This window comes from Harpia harpyja, chromosome 16 (genome assembly GCF_026419915.1).
Source record: "Harpia harpyja isolate bHarHar1 chromosome 16, bHarHar1 primary haplotype, whole genome shotgun sequence".
NCBI lineage: Eukaryota > Metazoa > Chordata > Aves > Accipitriformes > Accipitridae > Harpia > Harpia harpyja.
Genome location: NC_068955.1, coordinates 3,106,829 through 3,120,831, shown reverse-complemented (window position 1 = coordinate 3,120,831; position 14,003 = coordinate 3,106,829). Strand labels below are relative to the sequence as shown.

Here is a 14,003-nt window from a genome sequence, read left to right as displayed (position 1 = left end):
ATCCTTCACCCCTGCACCTGAGGGAAGACAAGAAGTTGTGTAAACTATCACCATGACTCATGAGTACTTCACACCAGTAAGAGGTTTGAGCTCCTCTACAAAAGGCAAAGTAGCAGGAGCAGACTAACCCCATCAAGTATTTGGAGAGAGCTGTTATCTCAGTGCCTCACATAACTATCTCACCCAGGGCTCTGAGAATAAGAAACCTTATGGCCATTACGCATGAGGAAAGGGGACAACGACACCCTAGATAAGTTCTGTTCCATGGCAGTTCAGTTTAAAACATTTTGATTTCTTTCTCCTCAGGCATAGTCCATCCCCCATCGTTCCACAACAGTTAAGACCAAGCTACAGATTTAGTACGAGATTTTTCAGGCAAATTCCACTCTCATTTAGAAACCAGGAGCTCTGATTATCTCAGCAAAAGTACCTGCAAACCGAAGGCGTGTGGTTTGCCACTAGAGAAGCCCCTGGACCAGTCATGTACACTAAAGAGCATCACACTCTGCTAAGAACAGCTAACTCCTCCCACCACTCCCCTCACCAGAAGCCTCCCTGCAATCTGCTTTATCAGTTCCTACCCCACCCCCTACTCCAAAGCCCATCTCACAACCCTCTTGAAATTTAGGGTTTGTAGGTGGATTTCATTTGCTTTGAAGTGAAATCTCCCTCCTAGGCTCAGCCATAAATGTAATTCCTCCTTTATGTCAGCACAGCCCATGTCCTGTATCTTCCCTGCATGCTTTCCATTCAAGCAAAATTAGTTTGGGCAGGTAAGAACTGTTTCAAGATTAAAGTTTTTTCCTCAGCCAGCTCAGCGCCAATCAACAGACCAGACTGTCAAGGTAGAGTCTGCTAGCACAGCGTTCATTTGTATTTCACAGATTTGTTTCTCCATTTGTTCCCTTATACTATTCTCCCTTTCCATCACCTTAAACCTAGTGTGTCTGTTTTGTAAAAGATATTGATCTTTGTTATTACAGTAAGACCAGATGGTCTGTGGCTCTTTATAAGGTGTTCCCTCCTTGTCTCCCTTTTGATTCAAGAGGTATCCAAGAAAATAATTCATCAGGTTTCTCCCAAGTTGTAAGAAGTCCGATAAAATTGCTAAGCATCATAAACCTCTACCAAACAAACCAAGCCTCAAGGAGAACTCAGAGAAAGCAGTTGTTGGAGGTCAGACAGGAGCTAGCTCAGCTTCCCAGGTACCCGGGTGTGGATGACTCTGCCCGAGAATGATCCCACTCCAGGCAACATGAGAATACTTGTCTGAGCAGCAGGTGGTGCAAGCACTATCCCATATGCACAATTGCAATGTTAATGACCTGTGAAAGCAGATCTCCTGAAGTACAGATGTTTGAGTGGAAACCAAGAGAAGGCTATGTTTAGAGAGGGAAATGCTTTTTCTGTTGTTTGTCCTTCCCCTGCCCATTTAAAAACAGGCCTATCCAGCTACGTACATTGCTGAGGACAAGACTAAGCAGCAGAGTGCCAACATTCAGTGCCAAGAGTCACAGTTATAAAAGCAGGCGCCTTATTACTTCTGTAGACTGATACAGAACCAACCAGAATTGCCGAGGGGGATCTCATCAAGAAGGATATGATTCTATTTACTGTTGGATAAAGGGCAATAATGAAGTGTGAATGATAACAAATGGTCAGCTGGCAGAAATCTTTTGTGGTCAATTATCAGTTTCAGCCACCCATTTCCAAGCAGATGTTCAAACCACATCTCATTTTTGCTTCTGCTACAACGCAGTCTCAGCAGCATTTAGATTCCTACGGGAAGCTGCAAATAAATTTATCTATTCAGAAACTAGAATGAGAGAATCTAGAGTTTCTAGAATCTATCTAGAAACTAGAATGAGAACAACCAGAACCACGGGTTATCTCCCAACTTACTTGAGATGGCTAGGTGCGAAAAGTTTACTCTGAATACAAAAGGATTTCTTCCAACTAGTTGATATTCAGATTGCACATGTGGTAGCCAGTGCAACTTTTAGCACACAATCACCCAACACAGATATAAGAAAGTTGTATTTACAAAGAACCTGCAAGTGCAAGATACCATGCAGATAAGTGAAAAGATAAAGCCTCTGCTGTAGCCAGCCTGTAATTCACCCAGACAACATAGGAGCAAGAAGCAAGAGACAGGATACTAGGAAAAGCAGAGAGATCATATAGAAGAGGGGATAGTAAAGTCAAACACTACTTTAAGACAAATGCCAGGAGATTTGCAATACAAAACAGAGCTAAAGATTTGTAGCAGCAATATATTAGTCACTGCTTCCCAAAGGGAATTCCCTTGCTGGCTCTGAAACCTGCTAATTTTCCTTTAAGAATTTCTTAGGATCATTCTGCATTTCTGCATCTCCTACACAAATGATACACAAGACATTGCTGCAGATCCAGGTGCACAGAAATACCATACAGGGTCAAAGTCAGCCCACCGAGAAGGTTTTTCTGTGACAACTGGGAAAGCCCACGCTGTCTGTTGGGCTGAATTCCAAGCCTACAGCTATTTGGAATAAGAAGTTTGCACTAATAAGAAAATCAAATTGTGTGCATCACAGACAATGTTCTTCCCCAGCAAAATAGATCTCTCTTTCACCCACCAACCTTGTTCATTTAGAGCTCCTGCCTGATTTTCTGTGACTCAGAACATACATCTTGCATTTTTAATTTGAAAGGAAGAGAAAACAGGCCATTTTAGCTTTCCTTGCATAGTCCCCTCTGCATTACTTATGCTGTATTCATACACTGGAAAGCAGCCCTGTGGCTATGCAGCTGTTCGTGCTGCCCAGATAAGTGCAGGCTCCATGCAACGAGCCACAAAACTGTCAGTTTCTTATAACTCTCAAGAAATGACAATTATTGCATCCATGAACACTCAGAATAACCACAGTGGGAGGCCATCTCTGGAAGCTACCAGAACATGCTTTGCCCTTCAGAACATCCCAGTTCTACTCATCAACCCATCAGATACTGCTCTTCAGATGATATCCATACCTGCTCTTCACAGACACCTTCCTTTAAACCTCTACAGTTGATAGCTCTTGGATGACACCGTTGAGAGGGGCAATGTGTAGAAGGTGTCAGTAGTAAATCCAGATCTCAGCATTTAAGCTAAAGATTCTCTGAGTTTGGGTTCATAGTTGTGCCCTGACAAGAATAAGGTACTTCCCAACACAACAAGCTCAGCTCTGCTCTTCCCAGGTAACGTGGGCCTGTTTTGGGAGCATGCCTGATTTACCGCAGCAAGCCCCCTGGATAATGTTTCCCAGGTATCCCAAACTATGAAACTCATCTGAACCAGTCCTGGAACAAGACTGATTGCTGTACGGGAACTCTGTGCATGGCAGTGCTAGCAAGTGTAGCAGGCACTTTTTATTTCCCCCTGAAAACGTCAAAGAATACAAGTTCAGCATGCCAGGCCTCCTGCTAGGATATCTATCCTCCACTCTGCCCACCCCACCAGTACAGCCTCACCTCATCCCACCTTGGGGTTTCCTGGTGTAGGAGCTACAGTTTTCTTGATATGGATGTACACACTCTGGAAATAAATGCTTCTTCTGCTCAAGCTCCGCTTCCAAAATGCATGTCCCTTGATTCAGTCTTTAAAATAAAAGACAGCATTAATTTTTTTAGACAGTTTGTCAAATTAGGTTACAGAAGACAGAGGAGACAAACTGTCCTATAGAACTAGTACAGACATGAACTTCTAGTAGCACTATTCTACAGTTGCAAAAGTAAAAGTATTTATTTGAATAAAGCTGCAAAGATAACATACTGAGAGCAAAGCAGGAGAGTGTCAGCTGAGTGAACCAGCAAGTCACTGTCCTGATTAACAAGCCAAGAACCTGCAGCGAGTCCTCAAAAGCAGATTTTTCACGTTACTCAAGGCCACAGTGGGAATGGCAACGCACAGAACATCTGAGTGCAGCAGGTCTGCAGCGGCCACAGGGAAGAAGAACCGAACTGACAACTCCAGGCCCAGGAGCACTGGAGAGCAGAAGACAATCATCCCCGTGCAGCGCCCGGAGCTGCTCTGCTGCTGCCATCTGCTGGCACCCACTCCAGAAGAAAAGCAGCCACCAAGCCAAACACACACAATCATCTCCTCTTCTGCCCTGCAGACCAATGCCCAGGACTATCCTAGCAACCTTCTTTCCTATTTGAACCAGCCCTATATTCTTCCCCCTCCTACAGTATCTTACAGGGTAAAATATTAAGTACCTTCCCCCCTATTTCAGTGCATCTTAAAAAAAAAAAAAAAAAAAAGAAAAAATAAAACCAGCAACACATGACCAAACAAACTGGTTTGGGAAACTGCTGGGGCATTTTTCAGAGTGCAAAGGCATTTAAAGGGTCCTGAGAAACTACCTTTCCTCCTCCTGTGGCACAGGAATAACTTTGCCAGGCTTCTTCCCACTGGTTGTCTCTTCCTGCCCAATCTGGCCTACAGCTGTATCACTTAACTAGAAAGATAAGGAAAAGGGGGATTAACACCTAACAGAAAATCATTCCATGTAAGTTTTGCTTATACAGTCATATAAAAATCACACTTTCCTCCACTTGAAAAACCTTCCCTTACTGTGTAAAAATGCACACTTGTGTACATATGGACATTACTGCAAGTACAAATCAAAAGGAATGGAATTAAAAACATTTTAGTTACAAGAATTAAGATGTGTGTTTACTTTAATGCTGTTTGATAGCTGTTCAGCTTCCGTAGATTCCCCCTCATCATCCTCTGGAGAGTCTAATTTCCTCAAAAAACAGCTCTTTGTTGCTTTGGAAAGTTCTTCGTTTCTGGACCCAGAAGATGGCGTGGGACACCTCAGCAACACAGGCGCTGAACTCTCACCAGCTGCGCTCTGGCCACAGGCAAGGTCAGAAGACATGGATCCTTCCGCATGATCACCACAGAAGTTAGACACATCTCTGCTTGTAAAGGGAGTCTTTCCCAGGCAATCCACACCCAGGCTTTGCCAGCCATTAGACATCAGCCCCTCTGAGGTTTCTTCAAGAACACAGCTCCTAACAGTTTTATCATACTCTAGGCAATAATTTATGATTGCTTCTGAAGCTTCTCTTTCGGCTCCCTCCAAACAATCGTCCTCCAGAGACTGATCTACATAGTCAGCATCAATTGGGCTAAGACTCAGAAGCTCCTGAATGTCAAGGTCAAACAGCATGCGAGTTACTTGGGCTGACTGCAGATGGTTCTCATCCAAACTAGCACTTTCATTCAAAAGGCTAGGATAACATTCAGAACTGACTGAAGAACACTCTCTGGACAGATGTACATTTGGTTTCTCTGCATTCTCTGAGGCTTCATTTGCATCTTCGCTGACAACTGATGCCCCAGTGCAGCTGCTGCTCTCATCCTTCTCACTCTCTCCATTTACATTTTGGCTCAGAGTGCTTTTTCTAGTTAGGTACCACTCAGATTCCACGCAATCATCTGCCAAGATTTCCTGGATCTCTTCCTCAGTGTAACTGAAAGGAGAATTCCCTTCTTCTCTGTCTGACAGTTCCAACAAGGAGTCATTTGGCTCACTATCATCAAAACATCTGGTTGTATCTAGAGAAATGACTACATCATTGTATTTTGACGCAGAAGAACTGGCAACAAGGTCGTCATGGCCAGTATCATCCAGAAAACGAGAGGATCCTTGAAAGCAGGCAGAATCTGGGGAACAGAGCAGTAGTTTCTCTGATGGATCTGGAGTGCTACAGTGATGACTCAACACACAAGCTTTCTTAGCTGACTGCAAGGCCTGAACCTGCTCTGTGGAATCCAACAGCCTTTTGGCCCTAGGAACTGCATTATGAACAGTAGGTTTAAATTCACGACAAAGACAAAGCCCAGAGGCATGAGGGGAATGGTCATCCATGTTGCTGTCGGTTCCTGTATCTCAGCGACCCTGCGCCTTCTGCTTACAGCTCTAGAAGCCTATTCTGAAGTTCATCGGATCCTGGTGCCCTTTGATCAGCCCTTTCAGAAAAGAAATCAGCAGGAACCCACTCCACCCTGCCAGCAAAAACAACATCCTAAATAAAAGAAACTCAGCTGTTTTCCAAAGATGCAGTAATATAACAGGGAGGGCAAAAAATGCTAGCTGAGGCACAACGATTTTAACTCCTTGATCTCCGTTACCTCTACTCCTGACCATTTTAGGTCTTAACAACATACAATAACAACCGGTTCCTCACTCCACAAGCGTTCTCACACACGAGGTTGTTTGGCTTTATCAAGCAGGACTAACACAAGCCCCAGTCATCAACGCAGTCTGTACCATCTCCTCCAAAGCTGCTGTAAATCAGTCACTCTAACACCAGACACCAGTATTCACAAATTACATTCTTTACGACCTTAAAGTACAGAACACACTTTAGGTATTAAATAAAGCCACACAGACCCTGCCAGTGTCTCAACCCCCACCTCTGTCCTTCAAAGACACTAAACAAATAAAAAGTCTTTTTCGGGTTAGGAAAAATTGAGCAACGGAAGAGTAACTCAGGGAGCTAAGAGGACATTCAGCAGCATATTAGTCACTAACACACTCATGCAAAACACATATTATAATGAAAGATCAGAAGATAAAAGAACCTTCCCGTAAAATTCAATAGTTTAAAAGTATTCACAAACAAAACCCGTTTTCCTCTTAGTGAAGACACACACTACCCTGAATCTTTTGACTTGAAAGCCCTGCATTTAACTCTCACACAGCAGGAGAATCTGGACTAAGGAAAGGTATTTCCTGTCCTCTTTCACCAACAGATTTAAAGGAATACCTTTTGTCTTTCTGTTTCTTTGACTACTTACTGCTTTCAAAAAGGGCGAGGGGGGTTACCTACTCCAGGGATAAAACCCAGGCAGTTCTGCTGCTTCCTCTTGTCATTCTGTCCAAATAATAAAAATCAGCACTTTCAGAATAATGCTGTAACCACACTGAAGGAAGAAAATACCTCAGCAATAAGCTATGTACATACAAAACCTATACAAGAACATATGAAGTCATGAGCAGTCCTCACTAGATAGTGCTTGCCTAGAGTTCTGCAATTTAGCTACAAGTGCTCAAGCGCTTCAAAGAGAAACAAAAGACAAATAGAAATAAATTAAATGTGGATTTAGTCCTGCAGAGTGTAGCAGTCTGATAACCTAGCTCCTAACCAATGAGGACTTGAAAGAGAGCCAAATGTTTTAAGCCTTTTTGCTGGAACTGGCTTACAAAAAGTACATTTGGAGATGTTTACACACTCAGCCTGCACACAAGGAAATGATTTCTTTACTGCTGTGACCTTCCCAATTCACCTAACTGCAACCTACACTGGGTCTGTACTTTCAGTCCTACATCAACTGATTCTGGAAGCAGAACTCTGGTAACTATGTTACTGATGATGCAGGAGCCCCGACAGAGGCCCCTGCCATTCCCCACAGAAGTGTGTTGAATTCAGGGGCTGCTCAAGGATTTACACCAGGGTAATGCTCCTTAACAGTTTAAATGGCTCTTAAACTGATGTAAGACAAGGCTGCCTGCTGCCACCCTCTCACCCTTGTCTCTCATTCCAGCCCTGGTGCTTGTGTGGTCAGACCACGCTGGAGCCAGCTCACCCCCAACTGCAAAAGCACCCACCATGGATGGGCCATTCTCCTAGGGGCTGCCAACGGAAGGTTTTTTTGAAAGTTACACACGCTTTACGTGGGTTTCTAGCGCAGCTTCAATAAATAACGAGATCAAAAGACAAAGCTACTGAGAAACACAGCTCTGCCAAGGCTCACGGTCTGGCCGCCTTGCTCATTCCACTCTCCACAGCCACAGATCTCACAAGCCTGCAATGCTTCACTGCTCTGGGATCTGCTCCCTCCTGAAGAGAGAAGAGGGACCGGGGGGCACCTGCTAGAGATAACAGTCGCAGGCCACAGGGTAACAGTGCCCTCAGCCCCATGATTTGCCCACCACGTGAGATATCTTCTCTGAAAGACCAAAATCTCCAGGCAGGGGGGAATCCTGCTCTCATCTCACCCGAAAGCACAACTGCAAATACCAGCGCTTCTCCTCCGCAGCTCCCTGACCTCGCCCTCTCTCAGACACGGGTCTACTCCTACCCGCTACGGGCCTGCCCCTACCTCACCAGCCCCTTTTTAGCTTCCCCTCCCACGGGGGCCGCCCTGGGCCGCCCAATCCGCCCCCCACAAACGCTGCGAGGGGCCGAGGCCGCCCCCGGCTCCTCCTCCCGGCCAGGCCCGGCCCGCCCAAGCGCCGGCTATTCCCCCCCGAGAGCCCCAACTGGAGTTAAAAAAAAAACCACAAAACCAAAAACCAACCAAAAACCCCAATAAATACACAAAAAGCTACAATAAGACAAATGAACCGCCGGGGCCTGGGCCGGGCCGTGGCGGCGGAACGGGCCGCCCCGCGCTCACCCGCCGCCATCTTAACGGCGCGCGCGCGAGGCGCCGCCTCATTGGCGGGGCGCGGCCCCGCCCCCCCGCTCATCGGCAGCTCGGTGCTCGAGCGAGCGGCGGAAATGACGTCTAGGCGCGGTAGGCGAGCGCCGAGCGGAGCTGATGCAACCCATGGAAGGTCGGTGGGGCTGGGCCGGGGGGGACCGGGCAAGGCCTCGGGGGGATCCCGGGGGGTTGGAACCTCCGGTAACGCTGTCTCGTTCCCTGCAGCCGCCGTCATGGAGCCTGCGCCCGGCCCGCAGGAGAAGTATCACCTCATTACCCGGAACCTGCAGGTATTGGGGGGGGGGGAATCGGGGCCGGGGCAGGCCGGGGCGGGGGGATGGAGGATCGGAGCCGGAGCAAGGCCCTGAGTGTATCGGAGGGGACCTGGATCAGCCTCTGGACCCGGCGGGAGCCCCGGGGACATGCTGCATGCAAGGTGGGCCGGAGCCTGGGTGCGGCTCGGGGCTCAGCTGTACAGCAGGAGGTTGTCCTGTTCACGTCCTCCCCCAGCCACCCCAGCGGGTTCCCGGGGAGGCTCAGCCGTGCAGGGTGCGTGTCTTGTCCATCCACAGGAGGTGCTGGGGGAGGATAAGCTCATGGCCGTCCTGAAGGAGCGAGAGTTGAAGATCTACTGGGGGACCGCCACCACGGGCAAGCCGCACGTGGCCTACTTCGTGCCCATGTCCAAGATCGCAGACTTCCTGAAGGCAGGGTGTGAGGTACGGGGCCAGGCTGGGAGCTTGGACCCTGCGGGACGTTGTCACCGTGCCGATGGATAGGAACGTGTAGTTCCCCTGACTCGTGTGGCACTGACTCTGTCCCCCTCCGTACTAGGTGACGATACTCTTTGCTGATCTCCATGCTTACCTAGACAACATGAAGGCCCCCTGGGAGCTGCTGGAGTTGCGCACCCGCTATTACGAGAACGTGATCAAAGCCATGCTGGAGAGCATTGGGGTGCCCCTGGAAAAGCTGAAGTTTGTCCGGGGAACCGACTACCAGCTCAGCAAGTGAGTCCTGTAGCCCCTGGTCCTCTCAGGAAGGCAGAGCCTGACCTGGGGCTCTGGTGTTCCCGAGCTTGCCCTGTTCCTGAGCCTGCTCCCAGGCACTGTCACTCAGGGAACAAAGTGAAGGTGCCTCCAGGCCTTGGCTCCTCTCGATGTGGCCAGAACCAGCGTTTGTGTGAAGCAGCTCTAAAAGATTTCCCCCTCCCTGGTGCTAACAGTGCTGTCCCTTTCCTCAGGGAATACACGCTGGACGTGTACCGCCTCTCGTCCGTGGTGACGCAGCACGATGCGAAGAAGGCAGGAGCGGAGGTGGTGAAGCAGGTGGAGCACCCCTTGTTGAGCGGTTTGCTCTACCCAGGCCTGCAGGTGCGTGGCGAGGCAGGTCAGCAGAGCCTCTCGGCTGGGGAGTTGCTGGGTGAAGCCAGGACCGTGAGGACGCGTGAGGTTGAATGCCAAGGTCGTTATACTCCACCCCAATATTACACCTGGCAGCAGCACAAAGCACAACCCGAGCACAGAGCTGCTTTTACAGTGGCTCTGTCCAGCTGCAGGAGAGCAGGTAGTCCGGAGAGCTCCCGTCCTTCCCAGGGCGGGAGTGCCCTGGCAGAGGCTGGGCAGATCCTGGGGGACGGGCAGGACCTCTGAAGGCTGAGCACAGCTGGAGCGTGGAGTCTTGGGTCTAGTCTCAAGGCTGTGTGTGTCTCTCCACAGGCCTTGGATGAGGAGTACCTCAAGGTCGATGCACAGTTTGGAGGAGTTGATCAGAGGAAGATATTCACCTTCGCAGAGAAGGTGAGGAATGGAGTTTGTGGGTTCCCTGCGATGCTGGTGTCTGGCTCAGGGCTCGCATACTTGCTAATCCATTGGGAGAAGTGTGTCTGTGACTTCGGTTGGCACCACAGTGCTCTTCGCAGCTTCTGCTGCTGCTCTTGTGGTCTGTGGGGCTCTGATGTGCGAAATAGTCACACGTCCCTGGCTGTGGCTGTCAGCTCCTTGTGAACCTGTGATAGCTTTCTGGGTCCTGTTATTCTGGGTCCCCAAGTTATCTGGAGCCAGGAGCAAACAGGGATTGTGAGTTAAAGCTGATCTGCAGAAGAAGATTGTCCATGACTTGCCTCCTTGCTTTTTCCCAGTACCTTCCCTCCCTGGGCTATGCCAAGCGCGTCCATTTGATGAACCCGATGGTACCTGGTCTGACAGGCAGCAAAATGAGCTCGTCAGAAGAGGTTGGTCCCTGAATGGTGGCTGTAGTCAGGGGTTCTGCGGGGGGATGGGTTAATGGCTGGAGGTGGAGGGGCTGCACCCCAAGGGAACGTGACTTCTCTCTGCTCACACTGGCGTCTAAGAAGCTGCAGCAACTCCAGCATGAGTTGTCTCTTTTGGGCAAGAGGTTGGGTCAAGGGCTGTGGAAATCTCTTCCTGCAGGACTCAAAGATTGACCTTCTGGACCGCAAGGAGGATGTGAAGAAGAAGTTGAAGAAGGCTTTCTGTGAGCCCGGGAACGTAGAGAATAACGGTGTCCTCTCCTTCATCAAGCACGTCCTCTTTCCCCTCAAGTCAGGTGAGGGGCTCACCACGCTTGGGTGCTGGGTCTAGTTTTTCCTGTGGGTAAGAGGAGGGGGCGGGAGTGTGTGTCCCCTGAAGCAGGCTGCCCCTCAGTGCTCCCTCCCCAGCTCCTGCTGCGATCCCCTCAGCTCTTGGGCAAAGTGAGGCGGGGGCGAGTCTCCACTTGGGTTAATCTGAGCCTTAAAATCTGTGTGTCACAGAGTTTGTGATTCTGCGAGAAGAAAAATGGGGAGGAAACAAAACCTACACAGCCTATGAGGCCCTGGAGAAGGACTTTGCTGAGCAGGTGAGTGCCGGGAGGGGCTGAACCCTCTCTCTGTCCCTGAGGCTCCCAAGAGTTCTCTGGGAGGGCTCTGAGCAGCAGTGGGAGATGGAAATCCACACAGGGAAGAGGTGTGGAGCAGAGCGTGGCCCAGTGGCTGTAGGGTGGCAGGGTGCTCGCAGCCAGGAGAACCCGAAGGTGATAGGATGGGTGAAGGATGTGGGGGCACCAGCTGTCCTGGAGCAGGACAGGACCATGTCAGCCACATCCTGGAACAGAGCAGCAGTTTAACTGTTTTCAGCTGTTCCCAGCTGAGGCTGCAAGCAAAAGTGTCCAAAAGAGGGGCTCCGATGACCGAGGGGGTAAATCAGGCCAAGGGTTGGGGTTCATCTCCCCACCCTGTTTGGTCTCCAGTTCCTGCCTCTCTGGCCTCAGATCAGTGACTCAAATTCTGCTCCCCCTGCCTGGGAGGGAACCACACGGGAACCCGTCTGTTTGTCACGATACAGGTCGTGCATCCCGGAGACCTGAAGAACTCGGTGGAAGTGGCCCTGAACAAACTGCTTGACCCCATCAGAGAGAAATTCAACAGCCCGGAACTGAAGAAGCTGACCAACGCAGCATATCCCAACCCGTCCAAAGCCAGTAAGGAGGTGCTGGGAGCTCAGGGAAGTGGGGCCGTGGCCACGCAGGGCTGGGTGGGAGAGAGTCCCTCAGGGGCTGAGGTTAGAGAGAAGTTCTGACATTTCAGTCTCAGGAGCAGACCTGGAGAGCATTAGGAAGGGTGAGGAAAGGCCGACGTCAGGGGTGTTTGCCTGCTCTGGAGAGGAGAGATGCCAGCATCCTTCTCTGGTGCTTGAGAGGCCAACAAAGCAGAGGAGGGACAGTGCTTTCTGGTATAGAGACAAGCAGGGAATTCAGCAGGCCCCAGAGACAGCATCTGGGGGTCACTGTGTGCTCCCCAGGACTTGGCCAGCTCCCTGGGTTTATGCTGAGTGGCACAACTGCTCCCTTTGCACTACAGAGCCTGCAGAGAAGGGTACCAAGAACTCAGAGCCAGAGAATGTGGTCCCATCCCGGCTGGACATCCGTGTTGGCAAAGTGATCAGTGTGGAAAAGGTACGGGCACAACAGGGAGAGGGGAGTAACCTTCCCATATGGTGACATGGGCACTCAGTGTGTGTGTGGCGGGGTCTGCCCCCTTCTTCTTTGCCACCCCAGTCCCCTTCTCTGCTCCTCACCTTGCTTCTGCTTGGCAGCACCCAGATGCTGACAGCCTGTACGTGGAGAAGATTGACGTGGGCGAGCCTGAGCCCCGCACCGTGGTCAGTGGCCTGGTACAGTTTGTCCCCAAGGAGCAGCTGCAGGACAGGCTGGTGGTGCTGCTTTGCAACCTCAAGCCCCAGAAGATGAGGGGTGTGGAGTCGCAGGGCATGGTGCTGTGTGCCTCCAGGTGAGGGAGGGGGGCATCAGGGCCGTACCCCTCCAGGGGTGCAGTCCAGACCCCCCTCTCCTGCCCTAAAGCCCGGCAGTGCTGAGGGGTGGGTGGGTACTGCCTTGGGGTGACTCTCCTCCCTCCACTTCCCTCCACAGCGTGGGGGAACCACGGCAGGTGGAGCCCCTGGACCCGCCAGCCGGGTGCTGCGCCGGGGAGCGCGTCTACGTGGAGGGCTACGAGGGCGGGGAGCCTGACGACGAGCTCAAGCCGAAGAAGAAGGTCTTTGAGAAGCTGCAGGTGAGCGGCTGTGCCGGGGGGGGCTGGGCCACAGCTCGGAGTAGCTGGGACTCCAGGCGTCGAGTGGGGCAGTGCTTAGGGCCACGTAGATGCCACTGTCCGCACCTCTGGGTGACCCCAAATTAGCTGCTCAGTGCCCGTGTTTGCTGCTGTCCACGAAGCCGTGGAGGAGATGAACCTCCTTGCTGGCTAAACAAGGCGCCGCTCTCCTACTGGCAGCCCAGCCCTGACCCTGCCTCCCCTGCTCTGCTCCCCAGGCCGACTTCCGCGTCTCCGAGGACTGTGTTGCCCAGTGGAAGCAAAGAAACTTCCTGACCAAGCTGGGGAGAGTCTCCTGTAAAAGCCTGAAGGGAGGGAGCATCAGCTAACAAGCACCAGAGCCGCTGCTCACGCCTCCTGCCTGGCCCCCTCCACCACCTCAGCCAGGCTTTCCTCCCCTGGTCTCTGCCATCTCCTCCCCAGTGCCCCGAGCCGGGGGCTCAGCCCTGCAGGATCTGGGGGCTCTGGGACTGAATTTGCAGCCTCCCACCTGGAGAGCTGCCTCTGACATCCCCCTCGCCCTGGGCCTGCTCAGCCAGCGTCTGTGCCTCGGCTGCAGGCCAGCTCTGGGGACTGGTGGTGGCACCACACCTAAGGGACCTGTGTGACTTGCGCCCGCGGCCTCAGACTTTCCGCTGGGGCCATCGGCTCGCTCCCAGTTGTGCCGTGGACTGGACGCCCTGCCCGCTGGACCCGATTGGGATGGCATGTGTGGGTGCTGCAGTGAGGGCTGCTTGCTCAAAACTGTGTTGCTGCTAACAGAGCTGGGGGCTGCTGCTGGTGCTGCTCTTCGACCAGGAGCCCAGGCAGCACTCCTGGCTCCGTCCTAAGCCCGTGGGAGGCCATGGGGGGCGTGGGCCTTAAATACTGACTCGGGAACCATCATCTGTCGTAAACCCAAATAAAATGTCAAGCTGACCGCACCCGGGTGTG

At 51.3% G+C, this 14,003-nt stretch overlaps 2 protein-coding genes across 3 annotated transcripts; one reads left to right on the top strand and one right to left on the bottom strand.

Moving 5' to 3' along the window:
• Window positions 1-3,405: 3,405 nt before the first annotated feature.
• On the bottom strand, window positions 3,406-8,190 carry LOC128153030 (S100P-binding protein-like). Of its 2 annotated transcripts, XM_052811864.1 has the most exons (4): window positions 6,833-8,190; window positions 4,701-6,037; window positions 4,384-4,478; window positions 3,407-3,615 (listed from the first exon to the last, which is right to left on the bottom strand). In XM_052811864.1, the coding sequence occupies exons 2-4, from the start codon at window positions 5,898-5,900 to the stop codon at window positions 3,486-3,488; spliced, it is 1,425 nt and encodes a 474-aa protein (XP_052667824.1). In that variant the 5' UTR covers window positions 5,901-6,037; window positions 6,833-8,190; the 3' UTR covers window positions 3,407-3,485. The 2 variants fall into 2 exon arrangements, with proteins under 2 accessions (XP_052667825.1, XP_052667824.1); XM_052811865.1 differs by lacking the exon at window positions 4,384-4,478 and having other exon boundaries at window positions 3,406-3,615; window positions 4,701-8,190.
• Window positions 8,191-8,506: 316 nt separating this feature from the next.
• On the top strand, window positions 8,507-13,842 carry YARS1 (tyrosyl-tRNA synthetase 1). The gene is made up of 14 exons (XM_052810914.1): window positions 8,507-8,594; window positions 8,687-8,751; window positions 9,034-9,180; window positions 9,296-9,471; window positions 9,705-9,834; window positions 10,180-10,260; window positions 10,602-10,694; window positions 10,894-11,029; window positions 11,235-11,320; window positions 11,806-11,941; window positions 12,321-12,415; window positions 12,556-12,749; window positions 12,890-13,031; window positions 13,289-13,842. Exons 1-14 carry the CDS (start codon window positions 8,579-8,581, stop codon window positions 13,397-13,399), a joined length of 1,608 nt encoding a protein of 535 aa, XP_052666874.1. The 5' UTR covers window positions 8,507-8,578; the 3' UTR covers window positions 13,400-13,842.
• The last annotated feature ends 161 nt before the right edge of the window (window positions 13,843-14,003 follow it).